We start from the raw sequence: 19827 nt of genomic DNA, 5'->3' as shown, positions 1-19827 counted from the left end.
GCTTCCTTGTTTCATTTTATTCAGTTTTAATAAACTCTGTGTTCCTCTGCAGGCCACATCGGCACTGGACACACAAACAGAACGCAACATCCAGGCGTCACTGGCTAAAGTCTGTGCCAATCGCACAACAGTTGTTGTCGCTCACAGGTAAAAAGATCCATGTTGCTTTTGGCTTTTTGTGTTTTTATTTCCTGTATATAGAAACAAGCTCCATCAATTTTATCTGATGTTGTTTTTATATAAAACAGGTTGTCGACCATCATCGGCGCAGACCAGATCCTTGTTATAAGTGACGGTCGGATTGCAGAGAGAGGAGGGTAATTATCACTTATTGAGCTACTCTTCTGAATGACTTATCCTCCCGCACACTGAACTGCAAGTGACTCGGCTTCTCTCCATCACAGACACGATGAGCTGCTGCTGAAGGGCGGCTTGTACGCAGACATGTGGATGAACCAGCAGCAGGCGCAGGACACCGATTCCTCATCCGACACCGAAGCCAAAGATCGGCAATCGGAGAAACTGCAGCCGCCGTCGACCTCTTCAGGCCACCACGACCACTGAATGTATTTTATAGGAGAGAACGCTACATTTAAACTCTCGTAGGTGATTTCAATGTGAGAGGAAACTCCGCTATAGAGGAAAAACGCTATTTATTTGTAGAATTATTCATGCTGCATGTGCACTGGCAGATCAGGGAGAAAAGGGAAGGTGCCTTAACAAAGGGCTGAAATGAATCGGAGGACTCAGATTAGTTGTTTCCCCCTCAATGGTATTAGTTATGTTGGTGCTCAAGATTTTTTTATGTTGGAAGTGGAGCGGAAATGTCAAGTTATTACCACGAAAATAAAAAAACAGATGTAGATACTCATTTTTAGAATGTTTCGAGCCATAATCACTTTGCTGCAGGGTTACGAGTGAAATGTGTTATTACATGTTTATAGTCTGAGGATATTCTCTTTAGAAGCTCTCATACCAACTTTTTTAATGTCATGTTGTTTTGATGTTTTTATATTGAAAAGGCTTTGAAATGTCTTATTATTTAAAAATAGAAAAGGCAAAATTGCACAAAAAACAAGGGAGTGAATGATTTCTGTAAAAAACGATGTCAGGGATCGTTTTCCGCTTTGTTTGTTTTTTATGTTGTTGGTGTTCGGTTGTCAGTTTATGAGCTTTACTGTTATTTAAAGTGATATTTTTAATCTGTACGCCTCTGTATACTTTGGATCACTACGATAAAATGAATTGTCGATGATCTAGATATGTCATTGATATCCGAATTTAAAAGTAAAACATAAAAAGATCTTCAGCTTCATTTACATATGAAGCTGTTCAGTCCATGTCTGCCTGTCGTTGGCAGTTAAAGACAATTCTCTTTTCTCCTGGCAGGTGTTTGACTTTGTGTGAGGATGTAACGGAATGGAATCGGTCATTTCTACGCTTTTATATACATGTATAAACAATCATATACATTATTTCTGCATTAACTGTGACGTCTACCTCACAACGTTTTTCTTTTCTTTCACTTGGGGACAATAAAAGTTTTAATCCGACATACTCCTGTCCATTTTTTATAAAACCTTTTTCTACAAACTGTGAATGCTGACTATTAATCCATGTAGACACTAGATTTACTTATTTTATTAACTTCCCTACATCAATTCTCTCTTTGGCTTTAACTTTTTATACTCTTTTTAAAGACCTTTCTATTCTAGTCAATACTTTTTAAACTCAAATAATGCTTTGCTGTCTGTTTGCTTTAATGTCACAGTGTCAGTGGGGTTAGATTCCTTTGATGTCTCTGATGGGAAGGTGAAAGATTTATACAATCTGAGGAGTGAAAGGAGAACAGATCTATTTGTCTAGTTTTTATTTACTTCTCTCTCTTGTGTTTCCTCATCGCACTGTGGTGAGAAGCTGTTTCCTCTGTCCCTGTTTGCACTGACTGAAAAGTGAAATATAGATAAAGTCTGATTGATTAATTGATTTATTGATGCTAACAGCCATCACAAATTATAACATGACCTCCTTCTGCATTTTGATTGGACAAAAGTGACATTACATCCATGTGAGGCCTTTTTTTAAATGTTTTAAAGTATATTAACACATTCAAATACCAGGGAAGAATAATTTATTAATTATAAAGCAGCATGGAAACATCATCAGTGCATTAAAAATGGAGGAATCCTTTCGCTCACATGTGTTTACAGCTGTTGTGCAACTGTTCCCTCCCAGTGTGTGTGACAGTGTGTGTGACAGTGTGTGTGTCTGTGGTCGATCAGCCCTGTGACGTCACTGACTGTCCCCGCTCGGTCAGTGTTGTGCAGCGCTCAGCGGTTTCAGCGGAGGGGGTCAGGCCGGACTCGCGGAACAGTCGTCTCCTTCTCACCAGTCGTCGGACCCATGTTTCATTTATCGGACATGGATTTCGACGCGTTGTTCGACGAGAGGACTTTCCAGTTCTCGGACTTCCAGGAGTTCACGGTACGATGCGGAAACGACCGCGGGAGCTAATGCTAGGCTAGCTAATGGCGAGGGGGGGGGGGGACGCTAATACACAGTAAAGTGCTAAATGTGTTCTGACTTAAAGCTTAACAAAATGTCGGGTTTACGTTTTAAACACTAAAGATAACTCCGGAGACGCAGGCTGAGGGTGTTAGCTACTTACTTTACCGGAAGCGACCTAGCATTAGCTCAGGAGGCTAGTGGTGCAGGAAGCATGTTATGCTAACTTCTGCTTTTGTGGTGCAGCTAAGCTAACGTCACTTAGCTCCTATAGCAGCTAGCTCCCCCTGGCTAACGTGTGGCTAACGTGTTTACAGTTCATCCCTGGACACCAGAAGTTGACCGAGCGGGTGAAGAAGAGATTGTACTATGGGCTGGACAGTGACGTCACCTTCGATGCTCTCTCCTGCCCAGTTACAGGTGAGTTCAACCAGTTCACCATCAACTTCTGCTGGGAACAAAACACCGGAAGTACAAGTTGTCTTTCCTGATTTGGTGCCAGATCGTGGAGAATATTGTGTTCAGTCTTTTGAAACATGTCTGCAAAGTTGTGCTTTTACACACTAAATAATAATTAATTTGTTTGGGAATGTCAATAATAGACTTGTCACCTTTTTGTCTTGTTTATTGCAGATATTGCCGTTGAAATTTTCCAGAAATCGGCCCCCAGCCCGATCAGAAAGCTCCAGAAGAAGTATGCATCACATGTTGTCAGGTCGGTGCACTTAGTACTCGTGTTGACATCGTTTGAATTCCACGCCGTCGAGTCCACGTTGGGTTAAATCTGTTTTGGTCCCACCAGGGAGGCGTGTATCTCCCCGTGCGCCATGATGCTGGCGCTGGTTTACATCGAAAGACTCCGACACAGAAACCCTGAATACCTGCAAAAGATCTCCTCCTCCGACCTCTTCCTGATCTCTATGGTATGTGTTTGGAGTTCCGAGTGCTTCTAAATATGTCTGAGTTATTTATAGTGTTTTTACGGCTCACTGCAGAGTGGAGTTTGGTGCTTAGAGCTCTTCTGCTGATCCCTGTGAGTAAGAGAGTGCAATGATGTTGCATTAACACAAGATTTCTCATTGAATCAGATGGTTGCCAGCAAGTACCTGTACGATGAAGGAGAGGACGAGGAGGTTTTCAACGATGAGTGGGGAGCGGCCGGGAAGCTGGACGTCCAAACTGTCAATAACCTGGAGATGAACTTCTTGAATGCCATTGTAAGTGTGGGTGTGTAGGTGTGTGTCTGTCTGCTTATATGTGGTTGTAGTTCTTTGTTCCAACCCGTGTGTCATGTGTTTTTAGGAGTGGAGCCTTTTCACGGAGCCGAATGACTTCTTTGGCATATTAAGTCATCTGGAAACCAGGTAGGTTCCCACCTTCACCAAAATACAGTGTCACCAAGAAAAGCTGAAAAAATGTGAATATTCCTGACTGTTGGTTGTGTCTCCTCAGCATCGCGGAGCGGCAGGGGATGAAGCGCGGCTGGTTCACCTACACTGACCTCTGTGTGCTGCTGGAACAAGCTGCCTGGAGCCAGGCCCTCACCGCCATCTACCTGCACTTTACCAAGGTGAGGGCGGAGCTTACATGTCTTTTGTTTTAGCTCTTTATTCATAACTTAATGAGCGTCTTTAAATTGCTTCTATCTGATGTTTGATCTCATTTTGTTTGTCAGGTGACCTGTATGCTCGGCCTGGTCTATCTGACCAGCGTGACCGGCCTCATCGCCACCAGCGCTGCGCTGCACCAGCTCCCTCTCTCCAGGGCCGGTCAGTCCTCGCTCGCCCCCCCGGCCGACATCTCCCCGAGCTTCCTTCCGACCTCCGACCTCAAACCAGACGCTCCTGTTACGGCCCAGCGACCTCCCTGCTGCGTTCCGGCCAACGAGAGCCTGAATCACGCCATTGCACCTGAAGGCGCTCAGCACCACATCCCGAATCCACCATCGGCTTCCCAGCAGACGTCGGTCTTGTGTCTGTGGGGCTCGCTCCTCGCTTCCATGGGCCACATCCATCCTGAAACAATGTCTGACGCTGAAACCTCTCCCACCTGGACGGCTGCTTCCTTCTTCTGTCCCGGCTGTCTCGCGACCCTCCCGCCTCTTCACTGCGAACTTAAAAACACCTCAGCACTCTTCGCCCGCGGCTCGCCTCACAGCCATCAGCGCCATGCACCGCTGCCGGCGTCCGACCTCCTCAGGGCCTCCGAACTGAACTCCCGCCTGGGGGCGTTGCCCTCCGTACAGCTGGGCTCCTGCCACCCAGCCTCCTTGTTACCTATCGAGAAAGCCCCGGCTCTCCTCATGCCCGGCTAGACGCTTGGAAGCACCACTGCTGCCGACCTGTAGTAACAGACTCTGGACAATTCTCATCAACTGCTTTAATCCGATTGTTGTTTATTTTTCCAGGTCTAGAATACAGGTGTGAAGGAAACTGGCTCATTACAGTCACGAGTTAGTTTGACAGCACAGCCCAGCGGGAGAATTCACTTATAGCTCAATGCTGCAGATACACTTGCCATAAGTAAACACGCCATAGTTCGCAGTAAATGCCCGACAACTTGTTTTTACTGCAGAGAAGGAGTTACAGGATGTTTTATATTGTTGTTTTGGCTTCAACCAAACTCTTTTACTACTCACAATTGTCGTTGGAAAGTTCAGAGTGAGGGCGGGGGGGGGGGTGGCGGTAGGAGCTTTTAGTTGGTGTGTTTTGAGTTGCTGAAAGTGTACGGAGGTTACACTGCATATCTGGAGGGCGAGAGTTTTTATTGCGTGCTGCGAAAAAGGGACTGAACCAGTTTATTTTGCATACTAATATTTGGTTTGGCCATATTTGCTTAGTGTGCTGACGTGTGCACACAGACGTTCACTTCAGACTCACACACACGAGCTGCAAGCACTGATTTGGTTCACCGGGTTTTTTTTATACACGTGTTCTCATTTGTGAATCTAAAGGATCAGTTTGAACACAAACTGTCATCATACCTCAGTGTCATTGGCCAAACATCGATCAATAACACTTAACCTTTTTATTCTGGTTGGTTTTTTCACACACACTTTTCATTTCATAGTAAAATATAGAATTTATGAGGTAACATCTGCACTTCTGCAAACAGGGTAATGTTCAAATTTTAAACACAATTTCGAGTTGGTTTCCGATTGCTGTTTTTGAAGTGAACATTTAAATAAAATGTTAAAGCATCTTCGTCGGCGCGGGTCTGGAATTTGCACATCTGTCTCCATTCCCATCGCCACAGCTCACACGGTCCGACTCCTCGGATTCCGGAAAAGAAAACAAATACAAGGACGTGATTGTTTTCCAGTTGCACACGCTCCCCGGGACGTTTCACCTCATCGAACCTTTTGAGCAAGTTGCTGTGAGCGTTTCAGTTTGATAAAAAATAAGAACAAACGCCTTTTAATTTTGTAAACGCTGTAAAAAATGCAAATATTGTAAAAACAAACAAAAAACTCTGTAGAAAAGGCAGAACTAATAAAGAACGCATTACTTTGGGACTTGTGTTTATTGTTTTCTTTTTTTGTACCGGCGCTGACTTGACACTTCCCCCACATACACCTCGGGCTGGGGCTAATTCATATCCAACATCTGCCTTGTGGGTGCCACACCTTTCTGCAGCCAATAAATAGTGGGAGCTCGTGTCACCTGATACAGCACAAAGAGGGAGCTGTCAGAGACGAGTGTCTGATTTTGGCAGAATCCACCGTGTCCCTCCCCCTGCCCCTCAGCCCCACCCCCCGGACACACATACCACCCGGGAGCTCCTAATATAGACCCGAGTGCTCTGCAGGAAAGGGTAAAGACGTGAGGAGCGTTTTTCATGGACGCACAACCGAGTAATGGAGCCTCCTTCACAGGTGATGAGTCACTTTGGGATGAATGCAGCTTGTGAGGCGTAAACAAGGAAATTGAGTTGCTGTGTGGATTTCAAAATGTCATGTGGGGATTGTTTTTCTGGCTTTGTTGCAGACCCCGGGGAAGGAGAAGGGAACCCAGCAACCAGGAGGTGGAATGTTTGTGTGTACACTTGTGTTGCCTCCTTCCCTGCTCTGGTGCATGTGTGTATACGTGTGTGCTCTCTGTGCTGTCCCTCCCAGGCGCTGACACCACGGTCTACATGGATTTCATGAAGAGCCACTGCTGCTACACAGCCATTCCAACCAGCTGTAAACTGGTCATATTCGACACCAAGCTGCAAGTGAGCCTGCATCCAGGTTGTTGTTGCACATCCTCACTCTGACACACTGAAGTCAATGGATTTACCTCCACAGGTGAAAACGGCCTTTTTTGCACTGGTGGCAAACGGCTTGAGAGCGGCGCCTCTGTGGGACAGCAAGGTGCAGAGATTTGTGGGTAAGAAGAAAAACAGATGGATAATAACAGTCTTTGCAAAGTGTTTCATCACTGGGAACTTACATCCTTCTCGGGTCGCAGGTATGCTGACGATTACAGATTTCATCAACATCCTCAATTTCTATTACAAGTCTCCTTTGGTGAGTACTTCACTGTGAAGCCTGTTTTTTGTGTGACGAGGGTTTAATGCCAAATTTGCTGCAAGAAACAATATAAAGTATGAACATATTATAAACACTGTAAAAAGGATTGTGCAATATGAACGGTAAGTTATTTACAGTTTGAAGTTAGCACACCACGACCTTTATAAGCCCGGGAAAGTTCAAGAGTCAAAGTAACAGGTGGGGACATTAGCTGCTGACCCGTGGATGAGGGCAGCAACACTCTAGGAAATAACTCGTTTTATGGCGTGAGGTTTTGGTCCTGGTGTTGAAAACTGAGCCATCTGAAGTTATTTCATGAGCAAAGGTGGATTAATTGAGCTGTGAGCGGCCTGTGGAGTGAATCTCGGCCTTGACCGAAGCCTCAGACTTGTGGTTTCCTCTCCCCAGGTTCAAATGCACGAGCTGGAGAGCCACAGGATTGAGACATGGCGAGGTGATTCTCCTCAAAGTAAATAACCAACACAGATCTGTGACATTACCTCTGTGCACACACACGTGTCAGTGAATTCCAAGTAGAGCTTGATCCTCCGTCTCTCTGTTTAGACGTCTACCTACCGTATTCCAATCACTTCCTTATTAGTATTTCCCCAGAAGCCAGGTGAGGGCACAGAACGCACATTTCTTATTCTAAAAAATCCGGTTAAATACTGAAAGTGTTTCATTTCCTCGCAGCCTCTTTGACGCCGTCTATTCCTTACTCAAACACAAGATCCACCGGCTGCCCGTCATCGAGCCGGAGTCTGGGAACGTCCTGCACATCCTCACCCACAAACGAATCCTCAAGTTCCTCCATATATTCGTAAGGCAAGCTCCAGTTCGCCTATTCGGTGAAATACTCAATGTGGCGGTACTGGTAGTTCTGTTTCTCCTATACTGTGGTGTTTGGTGTTTTTTTTTATTTCAGGGTAAAAAACTTCCCAAGCCTGCGTTCATCCGGAGGCAGATCCAGGAGCTGGGCATCGGCACGTTCAGGAACATCGCCACCGTTCAGCAGACGGCGCCGCTCCACCAGGCCCTCGCCATCTTCGTGGAGCGGCGGGTGTCTGCACTGCCGGTGGTGGACGAACTGGGTATCCTCTTCTATTCTTTAAAGATTATGCATTAGAGATGTATTTGGTTGAATTGATGGCTGACTAAATGCTTTCCCAGGTAAAGTGGTGGCGCTCTACTCGAGATTTGATGTGATTGTAAGTACCACAGAGAAATCTTATGTCCTTAATTATCTTTTATTGTTTAACTAAGGCTGTTTGTGATCTTACAGCAACACTATGCAACTGTTTCACCTTAAAGTAGCAGCTTTAAAATCAGGGATCATGGGAAACAACCATTGTTCAGTTGTGTTTCAGTCCAGTGAGTCGAACTATGCAGTCAGACATTGATAGTAACAGTCATAGATTTACATATAAAGGCTAGATGTCTCGTTCGACGGAGCCGGACGTCCGCACATGGCGGCCATCTTGCTAGGGGGCATCTCGCTCACCCATAACATTGTGTTGGTAGTGGTAAATAACCATAACATGCTCAATTTTCAACCGATTTTTAAACAATCTGGTTTGTTATAAACGTCAGAGATGTAGTTATGATATGACACTGCATAAATTATTCAATTTTTTTAGAAAATAACATAATTATTCATAAGTATGCAGTGTCATATCTACATCTCTGACGTTTATAACAAACCAAACCCTTTAAAAATTGGTTGGAAATTGAGCAAGTTATGGTTATTTACCACTACCAACACAATGTTATGGGTGGGCGAGCTGCCCCCTAGCAAGATGGCCGCCATGTGCGGACGTTCGTCTCCATTGGCCAGCAACGCAGACGAGACATCTAGCCTTTATATATAATATCTATGGTAAAAGTTACCTAGTGTTGCTTTAAAGTTCCTCGTGCAGCATCAGGAAGTGTCTGTGCTCCCCGGCAGAACCTCGCAGCCCAGAAGAGTTACGACAATCTGGACATGACGATGCTGGAAGCCGTCCGCAGGCGCTCGTGTTTCGTCGAGGGAGTGATCAAGTGCTATCCCTACGAAACCTTGGAAACGATCTTAGACCGCATCGTCCGAGCTGAGGTGGGTAGTCTGTGCAGAAGTCTCAGGATTTGTTCTGAAGTCAAACAGAAGAACATTGTCATTTCCCTCCTAATCCCAGGTCCATCGGCTGGTCCTGGTGGACAGGTTTGATGTGGTGAGGGGCATCATCTCTCTGTCGGACCTGCTGCAGGCCATGGTCTTATCCCCTGCAGGTATTGACACCCTTCTGTCCTAGCACCAGGGGGCAGGGAGGCCCCGGAGCCCCCTCTTCCCTCCCACCCTGTCGGCCCTTTGACCCCCACACATCATCTTGTCACGCACAAACGAGAACGTCTTCCACATAACGTGCCGATGACCAGATCTTTGAACACGAGGCATGTCCACGTGCTTCCAGTCACGCAAGCAGGGACCACCCTCCATTTTTTTGGGGTCTCATGACTGAGTGGAACGACAGCAGCTTTTCTTTATGTCTTCCAGAAGTCGCCATGTGATTAAAATGAGAGATCACTTCTTTGCCTGTGCTGCTGTTATTAATATGATGTCTGCAGCCTGTGTTATACTGAAGCATTGATATTGTGATGAATCTCTGTAGGTCTTCTCCTGCACTGGTATTAGCTGCATTTTGATCAAATTGATCAACATATGTTTACTTAATATGATATATTTCTGTATTAAAGATTTATAACAAAACTCAGTTGTGTGTGTGTTTCATTTATTTTATCTAGGACTTAAATTGCTGAAACTACTGTTATATAATAGAAAATTAACACATGTATTTATTTTTGTAGTGCTATGAAACATGCACAGTTTATAGTATCAGTAGTTGCAGATCTTTTCATTTAAGTGTGTCAACTTTATGCAACCTTCCTGCAGTGGTGTCTCTGACCACACGGTGGAGCCCTGGAGCTTTTAACCCTATCCTACAGTAAACAGGAAACACGTGACTAGATTTTCTCACCTGATCCGTCCGCCCATCTGTGCAAGTGTCAAGTTCCCAGAAATGGAAAGAAAACCCGGAAACTTACTGTGTATTTAAGGTAAAATCATAATTAAAATGCGTTTATTACACTAGATGTGGCGGTAGCTGTGAAATTAATATAAGATTTCAAATTTATTATTTTGAAAACCTGATCTGTTCATAACCAGCATGCACAAAATTACGTCATATATATATATATTTTTTTTTTAAATATTTTTATCAGGAGGTATGGCACAGTAGAACAGGAATCAATGGCAAATTTACATTGGGTATCACAAAATTTCAGTACGACAATTAACAATATATAGAGATATTGACACCAAAAAAACACTGTGCATCATGATGGATTAAGATTAAGATATACAGTCTTCCTCCTAGGATCTTTTTCTTATTTTAAGGACCACATGAACGTGGTCATGCGAACAATACATTACACAACTCAATGAAAATAATAAAAATAATTATAGATAGATAACTGAAAATTCTATTAAGTAATAATTAAATATTAAAGCTGCACAATATAAATAAATTAAAAGAAAATATTTTACTGTCGATAACAATTTAAAGTTGCATTTGAATCCTTTATTGTGTGTTTATTCTCACAGAGGTCAATACTTCAGAATTATTGCATTTTTTTTTTCTAACTTTCAATAAATAAATAGCCATTCACCATCATTCCTGTTTTATTTTGAAGGGTGACAACCGGACGTGTGTGTATCTGCCCGCCCCGTAGAGCTTGACGCTGCCGTTCCCGTGATCTCCAAAACAACACAACAAAGTGTGGGAGCAACATGGCGAGCGGAGAGGAGGCCACGCGTCTCCCCCCGGTTCCCTCCTCCTCTTCGGTCGGCCTGGAGTCGCTCTTCCCCGCCGGCTCGTCGGAGCAGGCCGGCGGCGACGTGGACCCGGAGCTGGTCCGCCTGCGGCTCCGGCTCCAGGGCTGGCTGGCCCCGTACGAGCCGCCGCTGCTGTGGCTCCAGCGGCTGCTGGTGTGGGAGAGGCCGCTGTGCAGCGTCTGCGTGGCGCTGACCCTCAACACGCTGTTCTGGTAAGACCCCCACTGGTCCCATAGACCCCCACTGGTCCCACAGCTCCACACCAGTCTCAGCCGGCTGGCGGGGATTTCCCGAGGGGGGGGCGGTCAACACAAGTTAGCTAATCCCACGTCCTTAGCCTGATGCTAACGCAGCATGCTAACCCCTGCCAGCTCCATTCCCAGCCTCGTTAAAATGTCTTTTACGCGTTGAACAAAATCAGGAAATGCGTCATTGTGTTGGTGAAACGAAACAAAACAAAAACCCAGATTTGCGTTGTGTTGTTTCAGCTGTTAGCATGTGTGGAGCTCCATGCTAGCAAACCCTCATGTCATGCTGAGTGGCCCGGGCCCTGGCCACCAGCTGTCAGTGACAACTACAGCCTCAAAACGTAGAAGAAGAACCAGCAGAGGCTCCTTGTTGATCAGCTCGTTAAATCTAATGTGCAACATGCTAATTGGTGTGTTGTTTGTGTGCTCAGGCTCCTGTCCTCCACCTCCCTGCGGCCCCTCTTCCTGCTCAGTGTCTCCCTGATGGGACTCATGCTCCTGGAGAGATGGAAGCCCAAGGTGCCCACTGTCACTGGTAATGGGGATTTCCATCTCAGGTTATGTCATTTAAAGCCATTAATTAATCCTCTATTAGTCCAGGGGCAGATATGTTTGCTGTGTGTGTCAGTCAAATATAGACCTCAGGGAAGTAATAAGTAAACATGCAAAACCTGCAAATGTAATAGAACTAGTATATTCAGTGTGAACAGAATATATGCATTGTGAAATATTGCAAAGTAAAGAGTAAAACCTGAGTTTATGTGCAGAGTGAAGAATATATGTAAAATCCTGTTTGCCCAAATGGCTCCAGCCATATTCAAATTTCTCTTCCTCCTAATTGTGTGTTTTTCCTCCCACAGCAGATCAGCAAGCAGAGGCTCGCCCGGTGCAAAGGTGTGTAGTGTGTACACGACAAACACCATACTACACAGGTCTTCGTCCAAATGAAACAATTCCATATAACAGCTTATGTCAATTTCCACTGAACACTGTGAAGTCTCCCTATGACTGAGTGACATCGGTTTAACTCATGTTAGACGACTGGTCTGGTTTCAGCTGTTCTATTTGTGTTCCTCCCTCCGCTTCCATAACACAAGCATGGACTCCTTCAACCTGGAGAAGTTAATGTGCAGATTTGTATTCTTTACAAGTGCTGATTTGATCGCTCCCTGCCTGTGCTTGCTTGTGTGTGTGTGTGTCTGTGTGTGTGTGTGTGTTCTTGGCTGCACACAGTGATACAATGGGCGTGGAGCAGCATCTGCTCAGTGTTCCTGAGCTGAGCCACCAGCTGGCTGAGAGCTACCTGCTGAGCTGCCTCTACCTGCAGGAGATGCTGCAGTACAAGCAGCAGAACCATGGCAAGGTACAGCACCACGACTCCTGACAGTGTTTCTCTCTGTTTTGAGTTTGAATCCGTAAAAATGAAGGTTGTGGTGGCTGAAGAGTCGGTGTACGTGCAGGTTCTCTCGTTCAGGTTCGAGAGCAGACTGAGCCAAACGCTGTGTGCAAAATAAACATTGCTAATCACAAACAACAGAAGACTAAAAACCCTATTAAATTCAAGGTTTGCGTCTAATGTGCTGCTGCTACAAGAACACTTTTAGACATCCTATACTGTCATTAACACACCACACACACACAGAGATGCTTTTCTCCTCCTTGCAGTCTGAAAGTGATGTTCGTCTTATTTCTCTTCTTTCTTTCTGGTTTTCAGTTCTGTGTGATGACGTGCAGCAGCTGCTTTGTACTCGCCGTGGTTGGACATTATGTACCAGGAATCATGATCTCTTATATCATAGGTGAGTCCTTAAACACCTAAACATTGCTTATGTTAGGTCATTATATAAGTGTTCTATTTATTCATTCTGCATTCATAGATCAGGTAACTTGATTCTGGAATGCGCACCATGTGCAGCAGCACACGGTGTACCAGTTAGTTTTGGTTCATGCAAGGACCACACGGTTCTCAAATGTTGTTCCCATGTGCCCGTTCAGGCCTGAGCGTGCTGCTGTGGCCGCTGGTGGTCTACCACGAACTGATCCAGCGGATGTACACGGGCCTGGAGCCAATCCTGATGAAACTGGACTACAGCATGAAGGGAGAAACCGAGCACCGCAAGCACGACAAGAGGAGTGAGTGCTGCTGTGACGGCTCGAGGTTACAGATTCATGGACACTCGCATAACATTATGACGGGATTTAAGCATGCAGAGAGCAACTAATCAATGCAGCTTAACCTCAGAGACAAAGCACTGCAGACGCAGGGAGAATATTAGCCATGGTTGCACCACCAGTTATGTAACTGTGACAATGCAACCATGTTGACCTTAAAGGAAGTGTGTGATTAGAAGATTATCCGCTTACATTTGGTCCCAGATCACATTTCTCTGGTACATGTTCTATGCAGCTGCAGCTTTGTAAATGTGTGTGTGTTTTTTAATAGAGGTGAAGAAAGAGATGGAAGAGGGGGACGAGCCCAGAGCCGAAACAGAGAGTGATAGCGAGGAGGAGCTGTCTCTGTTTGCCCCAACGGTATGGACACTGAGCCCTGAAGTGTTGTGTAATAAATCTGTCTTTTAAAGAACCACCACATTCTCATAGCATCTACTGAACTATGCCTGTATATTAACTGTAAACAGATCAGAGGGATGATATGTGTGTGTTGTACTTGTGATGTAATGAAAACCCTGTTGTGTACTTGCTCAGGTGGATGTGAAGACGACGGCTCTGGCGATGGCCATCACTGACTCTGAGTTGTCGGACGAGGAGGCGTCCATCTTGGAGAGTGGAGGCTTCTCCGTGTCCAGAGCCACCACTCCTCAACTCACCGACGTGTCCGAAGGTAAACAATCACAGAAGTAGTGTTTTGCTTGGGAGGAAGGTCAAAGGTCATTTCAACTCTGGATGAGGTGGTGATTAAAAGTATGTGATCCTATTGTTTTCTGTCTTCTACCTACGATCTCATCTCCGCCTGGACCTAGATCTGGACCTGCAGAGTTTACACAGCGAACCAGAGGAGTCCTACCTCCGAGATCTCCCCGAGTTCCCCTCAGTGGAGGAGTTCCCGTCCATCGAGCACCACCTGCTCCACTTCCCCCTGCGAGCTCCCAGTCAGGTGGACGGCGCCCAGGCTGGTGCTCAGGCGGAGGGAGAACTGCTGAGCCCGGCCAGCCTCCTCATCCAGCACCTGGCGTCCCCCCTCCACTTTGTGAACACGCACTTCAACGGACACGGACGGCCACCCGGGGGTGAAGAGGGCATGTTGCCAGCGACCGGCCCACGGGAGGAAGCAGGGAGTCGGGAGGAGGAAGAGGAGAAGGAAGCTGCCGTGACCCAGGGTGCACAGCAGTCCCTGGAGGCCTTGAGCGAGGAGATCGTGAGCACGGCCATCTCCACCGTGGTGCAGAACACTCTGTCGGCGCTGCTGTCGTCCACCGAGGCCAGTGAGGAGCCCCCCCTGGCCGAGTTCCTCCCCACCGAAACCCCCCCGGGCGCTTTGGAGACCTCCGACCCGCCCACCAACACCACCGCGGACACTACAGTCACCACACTAGGGCCGCTGGGGCCTGAAGAAGAACTGGATGAGGCGATCACGATAATCACCAGCACCAGCGAGGAGGCGCATGACGACACACTGGTCGGGACCGAGGAGGAGGACTTTGAGCTTCTGGACCAAAGTGAACTGGAGCAGGCGGACGAGGAGCTGGACATCAGCTCTGACAGACGGCCGGTGGGCGGAGCTCTGGACACGCCCCCATCTCCTCAGCATCAACCGCAGTCATAGCTTCTCTATCCCCCCCACCCCCCTTCCCACCTCCTACTGTTTTGTTTTTATTCGTTTGTTAAAACTACATTATATTCATACTGCTATATACAAAACATTTATCAGAGAGTTTGGTATTAACCGTTGGTTGTTGATAGGCGGAGGATGGGTGAGATTACTCGGTTCGTTCTGTTCTCACAGCCTCACCTCACCGGGTTCAGCTCGGCCTCGGTGGTCCGGGACCATGACACTGTCGGGACCAGCAGCTTCTGTCAGGCTTGTTCTGTTCGCTTAAATACAAAAGATCCAGACGCAGAATCGTCGTTAATGCATCTACTGTGGCGTCACACCGCCGGCTGAGCACAGGTTATCCTTGTATCCGCATTTTATATTGACTTCTGCTTTATTTAGCGTTTGCTTTGAGCAAAGTTCTTACTGCGTCATGACAAATCTCGATGCCTTTTGTTTTCTACCTTGGCCGAGCTGAACCCTTCAACCTTGTTTTCACACAGACGTTTATCGAAATGGATTTATGAAGAGTTGAAATGTTGGAATATATGACTATTAATAACTATTAATATATATACTATAAATTATTTAATTTAATGGTCAGTTAAAGCTTTTTTCCTGAAATGGAGTTAATTTCTTTCCCTTCAGTTGCCCATGATTGATGATAAGCGTATTAATGATGACGCCATGGACATCTAGGTTGAGTAGTCCCATATTCCCAGAGTTAGTTATTCAAATAGTTTTATCCTTTGACTTTATCCGTGTCTCCGTGGTTACAGTTCTGACGGAAGCATTCGGTCATCGGTGATCGTTCACTTGTTGCCTGGAAACGAAAACTTAAAATCTTTGACGTTTTTGGATGTTGACAGGTAGTAGAGCTAAGTGAAATCAGTGTAGCGAGATAAAACAAACAAAAAAAAGAAATGTTCCTGGTTGTCTTCTTTGTGACTGATGCCTCGTGTTCTATTTACACGTGAGAATAGAATTTAATTTCACACGTCCATTTGTAATTGAGCCACACGTAATTGAATTTATTCTTGAATCTACAACTTTAATGGAAAAACGCCGGCTTCTCGTTAGATAGGCCCGACTATTTGTACATGTGTAGTCATCACTGGGATATGTATATTTACCAAATAACTTCCTTGGAGCCACAACGAGTCCATGCATGCCATGAATCAAGCATGTATTTAAATTTTAATATTTGAGGTCAAGTTTCCAAAAGATTCATACTTCTACCGGAGCAGATTTATTTGTCTTTCTTTTTTGAAAGGATGTTAATGACAAAAAGAAATTTAAACAATATAGTCGACTGTAAAAAGAGGTCCGGTTTTATTTTGTAAGCCACTCAGCATCCAAATCTCAGGGGTGGGTTGTACAAATTGAACATAACAGACTTTATGTCCATTTCCCCACTTGTTGTCGTGCATCGCATTTGTACTAACCTTTACCTTTTTGTTTTCAGTCGACGCCTCCTTGTGTATAGTGTAGAAATGCTCAAAATGAACGTGTATATTCTGCATGTAAAAACCGCACTCTGTTCTCCAAGTTCTCCTCGTCAGTGACAGTACAACACAAAGTTGAAAAACAAAAACAAAAAGTTAATCGGAATGTTTCAGGGTTAGAAGATCCAATTGGATTTTGGTTTGATTGATATCGAAATCAACAACAAGGGGAGTAGAAGTTCTGATGTGTCCTTGTTTCAAAGAACTATAAATGGAAATAGGTGGATTTCAAGGATATTAACAGACTTGTTTGTGTATGGTAGTCGTGTGTTTTATGCTTAAAATACCGCTTCAACTATATTAAACTGAACTGTACACTTTAAAAAAAGGAATATATTTTCTAATTTCTCCCTTTTCCATAAAGAACTCAGTTTGATCTTTTACATCTAGACATATAACAGCTGTGGGTGAGTTTCACAAAGCGAGCAAAAGATTTGTTGTCATTAAATCGGTCAAATAAAACTGCAACTCCATATGTGAAACTGAAGAGAATAAAAGAACAAACTGAAACAAACATAAGATGTGGTGCTGGAATTTCTTATATGTAAAACCTGTTTTATTTCCATCTGTTTTAATGTCTCAGATGTCCAGCTCGTCATCATAATCTTCTGATAGAGGTTCTCTTTCCTGGGAAAAGAAAAATGTACTTTCAGCAAATTAGAAACAACATATTGTCGCTGTGAAAGTATTTCTTGAGTTTCACAAACCGTCAGGAGTTCACACGCAGAAACCTGAAGTCTCTCGTTCAGCTCGTAACTAACATTCACTTCAAACAGGGACCATTTATCATCTGTGAAGGTCACTGGAACCGAGAGGACGATGCCTTCTTGGAGATCGAAGCTGCCTAAGAGGAGCCAAAAAACAATCCTCTTTAAACTCTGGCTTGTCTATTAGAGGTTTAATATGGAATGGGCGTTTGTTTCTACCTGGACACAGGACACCCAGAGAGAAGACTCGACCTGGAGTGCACTGGCCGTTCCAAGCCCTCAGGATTGTGAGGACCCCGTTGGCGTTGGACATGGCAGATGCCTGGCAGGTCTTTTCAGCCACAGCCGCACGCTGACATCGAACCAAGTCCTGAAAGACTGTCTCCAACCATTTCCTGGAAGGGAGACGCAGATAATTGGCTTTTTGGTATCTCCCAGCACAAACATGGGCACAGATATATGTCACAGCAGGGTCAGGTTTGGTAAGCAGTATTGTAATGTGATCATAGACCTGCGCTCGATCTGATGATATTCTGTTTTAGCCCGCCAAAGTGCAAGTTAATACAACATCTTCAATCTAGTGTAACACAATCTCAAATAACCTTGTGTTAATGCTTAAAATAATGAAAGTTATTAATGTAACAAACCTGTCGTGGAAGATCGTCAGGATGGGCTGGGAAAAGAAAGATGGTCCAATAATTGCCCCATCGAAGTTGTAAACATTTGTCCTCCGCACGTCAACATAGAAACTACCACTGATATTTCCCCACACGTAGACATTTGTGACATCTAGAGAAGAAGAAAAGGGCAGAATTATTTTGTCCTGCGTGCAAAGTGCTCTTGCTAGAATGCGACAGAAGTTGGGGATTTAAATGAGCTACCTGACGGCATAACTTTCAGCTTCTTTGACAGTATGGACCTTGCTTCGTTTTCCAGATGGGTTGCCATGGCGACAAATCGGTGGGTCTCAATACGTTCAGCCTTGTCCAGAAGGAGAGAGCATCTCAGGTTGACAAATGAGTCGCCGGCCACGATGACCTTCACCTCCTCGTTCGCCCTGGAGTTGATCAGTTTTCCGTACTCGTTGTAGATATCGGTGATTACAGTCATCTTCTTCTCTCTGTTCTCCGGCTCATCGACACTCTCTGCATCGCTGTCGTTAGACCACTCCTCACCAGAGACGCTCAAAGAAGCCCAGTTCTCGTCCAGGAGGAGGACGACATCCGCTCCTTGGAAGGCTAGCTCCAGATCGGTGTGAATGGTCACCTGCGAATAAATATGGTTGAGTGGCTTTGCTTTCCTTGGGATTTAATGCAAAAAAAAGTATAAGTACTGCACCTGATGGAGCATAGGGATTGCCAGGTCCTCCGCCGACATCTTCAGCCACTGCAGGTCCTCCTCGTCCCCCTCCAGGTCCAAGAGGTGGAGGCTGATGACAGACGCAAGGGGGAACACCTTGGCAGAGAGCAGGTTGGGGATCAGGAAGTGGCTGGTTGGGCTGAGAGCACTGCAGAGACAGTTTCACACCCAATCTGTCAACTGAGAAAAAACAAGTACAGTGGAGCAAAAAAAAAATTCTCCAACCAACCCACCTGCTGATCCAGAGGTGGAGAGGTTTGATGAGGCTGAGGCGGTGGGCTTCCTCCTCCATCAGGAGCAGCTGGGCCGCCAGATTCTCTGCTGCGATACTCAGCATCGTGTCCATGGTCATGTCAGACGTGATGTTGTAGTATTCCTGCACGATTAAAGAATGATTGAAGAACTTTTGAGTGTCTGGATTGTCTGATTTTAGAGGTGACAGGACTTCTGTTTACCAGACAGTGCGCAACAAAGTCATTGAAGCCCCCCAGGAGCATCCCTTTGCCCCCTTGCTCCACCAGCTCCCTCCAAATCACAGGGGACTCCTCGTGTTTCCAGTTATTTGCTTGGCAAGTGTTCTCCAGCCATTCCTACCAGAGACAGACAGAGGTTATATTACTACTACTGCTGCTACCACCACTTCTACTGCTAATAATAATAATAATAATAATAATAATAATAATAATAATAATAATAATAATAATAATAATAATAATAATAATAATACCAGCCAGTCATCTGGGAGGATAGAGATCTTATGGATGCTGAAATTCGGCAGACATCGCTGCAGAGCGTCCGCTAAAAGTTCCGCTTTGGCATAATAAGGACAGTCCGTCTGACCTGGAGATATGAAATTATAACAATCAGAAACACGATGGTTTTATACACGTTTAAATGCTTAAATGTCAAAAATCCAACTTTACCAGCAAGCACGAATTTAGCCATTCTTCCCCCAGTAAAGAAACTCAAACTTCCGGTGTCAACAAACCTGCCACCGATATGTAAAGGTGGCTGCCCTTGATACCAGGAGGTTTGGCAGCTGCCTTTGTTGCCACACACTTTGGAGGTAAACTGTGATAAACCAAAGGAAAAGTTAGATTTTGAACTTTGCCTTTTATTCTACATAGGATGGTGAAAAACAGCCGCGGCGTTGGTTGCTAGGAAACGGCGGGTGCGGCGCTTATTTGAGTCCGTGTCGGAAACGCCACAAAAAGCATCGAAAATAAATACATCTTAATACACAAAGGCGTGCTATTTAAATTTTGTTACAATATTTAATTCATACAATAAAAATACAAGTCGTATATGTCAAGTGTTTAAGATTAAGAAACAATCGCTATTTCTTTTATT

At 45.1% G+C, this 19827-nt stretch overlaps 5 protein-coding genes across 6 annotated transcripts in view; 4 read left to right on the top strand and 1 right to left on the bottom strand.

The window, feature by feature from the left end:
- abcb6a (ATP-binding cassette, sub-family B (MDR/TAP), member 6a) overlaps positions 1-1553 on the top strand; it is a 7632-nt gene extending 6079 nt beyond the window's left edge. The window contains exons 18-20 of the mRNA XM_061067128.1: positions 53-147; positions 249-317; positions 405-1553. Coding sequence (XP_060923111.1) covers positions 53-147; positions 249-317; positions 405-564 — 324 coding nt within the window. The 3' untranslated portion in view covers positions 565-1553. The remainder of the gene's footprint in view (positions 1-52; positions 148-248; positions 318-404) is intronic.
- A 769-nt stretch (positions 1554-2322) lies between these two features.
- Positions 2323-5179, top strand: cnppd1 (cyclin Pas1/PHO80 domain containing 1). The gene is made up of 8 exons (XM_061066857.1): positions 2323-2484; positions 2823-2925; positions 3139-3220; positions 3308-3428; positions 3594-3722; positions 3808-3869; positions 3958-4075; positions 4181-5179. Exons 1-8 carry the CDS (start codon positions 2404-2406, stop codon positions 4817-4819), a joined length of 1335 nt encoding a protein of 444 aa, XP_060922840.1. The 5' UTR covers positions 2323-2403; the 3' UTR covers positions 4820-5179.
- A 1423-nt stretch (positions 5180-6602) lies between these two features.
- Positions 6603-9684, top strand: prkag3a (protein kinase, AMP-activated, gamma 3a non-catalytic subunit). The gene is made up of 10 exons (XM_061067027.1): positions 6603-6720; positions 6794-6875; positions 6957-7015; positions 7427-7487; positions 7583-7637; positions 7712-7838; positions 7944-8109; positions 8189-8226; positions 8964-9110; positions 9190-9684. The coding sequence occupies exons 1-10, from the start codon at positions 6640-6642 to the stop codon at positions 9304-9306; spliced, it is 933 nt and encodes a 310-aa protein (XP_060923010.1). The 5' UTR covers positions 6603-6639; the 3' UTR covers positions 9307-9684.
- A 1125-nt stretch (positions 9685-10809) lies between these two features.
- Positions 10810-15602, top strand: retreg2 (reticulophagy regulator family member 2). 2 transcript variants are annotated; one of them, XM_061066902.1, is made up of 9 exons: positions 10810-11098; positions 11566-11669; positions 11998-12028; positions 12368-12497; positions 12849-12933; positions 13130-13267; positions 13578-13666; positions 13841-13976; positions 14116-15602. In XM_061066902.1, exons 1-9 carry the CDS (start codon positions 10842-10844, stop codon positions 14916-14918), a joined length of 1773 nt encoding a protein of 590 aa, XP_060922885.1. In that variant the 5' UTR covers positions 10810-10841; the 3' UTR covers positions 14919-15602. The 2 variants fall into 2 exon arrangements, with proteins under 2 accessions (XP_060922885.1, XP_060922884.1); XM_061066901.1 differs by having other exon boundaries at positions 11995-12028.
- A 1380-nt stretch (positions 15603-16982) lies between these two features.
- mdh1b (malate dehydrogenase 1B, NAD (soluble)) lies at positions 16983-19422 on the bottom strand. The gene is made up of 10 exons (XM_061066900.1): positions 19396-19422; positions 19205-19312; positions 18933-19067; positions 18711-18853; positions 18457-18625; positions 18000-18384; positions 17766-17907; positions 17338-17513; positions 17119-17255; positions 16983-17038 (listed from the first exon to the last, which is right to left on the bottom strand). The coding sequence occupies exons 1-10, from the start codon at positions 19420-19422 to the stop codon at positions 16991-16993; spliced, it is 1470 nt and encodes a 489-aa protein (XP_060922883.1). The 3' UTR covers positions 16983-16990.
- Between the last annotated feature and the right edge of the window lie 405 nt (positions 19423-19827).

This window comes from Limanda limanda, chromosome 23, assembly GCF_963576545.1.
Source record: "Limanda limanda chromosome 23, fLimLim1.1, whole genome shotgun sequence".
Classification (NCBI taxonomy): domain Eukaryota; kingdom Metazoa; phylum Chordata; class Actinopteri; order Pleuronectiformes; family Pleuronectidae; genus Limanda; species Limanda limanda.
This window is presented reverse-complemented; position numbering and strand designations above follow the sequence as displayed.

Bases quoted from the DNA above. Each gene is read 5' to 3' on its own strand.
- cnppd1 (XM_061066857.1), top strand. From the start codon at position 2,404: ATGTTTCATTTATCGGACATGGATTTCGACGCGTTGTTCGACGAGAGG. The intron at 3,870-3,957 runs GTAGGTTCCCAC...GTGTCTCCTCAG, and splicing joins TTAAGTCATCTGGAAACCAG to CATCGCGGAGCGGCAGGGGA. The intron at 4,076-4,180 runs GTGAGGGCGGAG...TTTGTTTGTCAG, and splicing joins TCTACCTGCACTTTACCAAG to GTGACCTGTATGCTCGGCCT.
- prkag3a (XM_061067027.1), top strand. From the start codon at position 6,640: ATGGATTTCATGAAGAGCCACTGCTGCTACACAGCCATTCCAACCAGC. The intron at 6,876-6,956 runs GTAAGAAGAAAA...CTCGGGTCGCAG, and splicing joins CAAGGTGCAGAGATTTGTGG to GTATGCTGACGATTACAGAT. The intron at 8,227-8,963 runs GTAAGTACCACA...GCTCCCCGGCAG, and splicing joins ACTCGAGATTTGATGTGATT to AACCTCGCAGCCCAGAAGAG.
- retreg2 (XM_061066901.1), top strand. From the start codon at position 10,842: ATGGCGAGCGGAGAGGAGGCCACGCGTCTCCCCCCGGTTCCCTCCTCC. The intron at 12,029-12,367 runs GTGTGTAGTGTG...GGCTGCACACAG, and splicing joins GAGGCTCGCCCGGTGCAAAG to TGATACAATGGGCGTGGAGC. The intron at 13,977-14,115 runs GTAAACAATCAC...GCCTGGACCTAG, and splicing joins ACTCACCGACGTGTCCGAAG to ATCTGGACCTGCAGAGTTTA.
- mdh1b (XM_061066900.1), bottom strand. From the start codon at position 19,422: ATGGCTAAATTCGTGCTTGCTGGTAAA. The intron at 19,313-19,395 runs GTTGGATTTTTG...TCTCCAGGTCAG, and splicing joins AATTCGTGCTTGCTGGTAAA to ACGGACTGTCCTTATTATGC. The intron at 17,908-17,999 runs GTAGCTCATTTA...CTTCTTCTCTAG, and splicing joins GCTGAAAGTTATGCCGTCAG to ATGTCACAAATGTCTACGTG.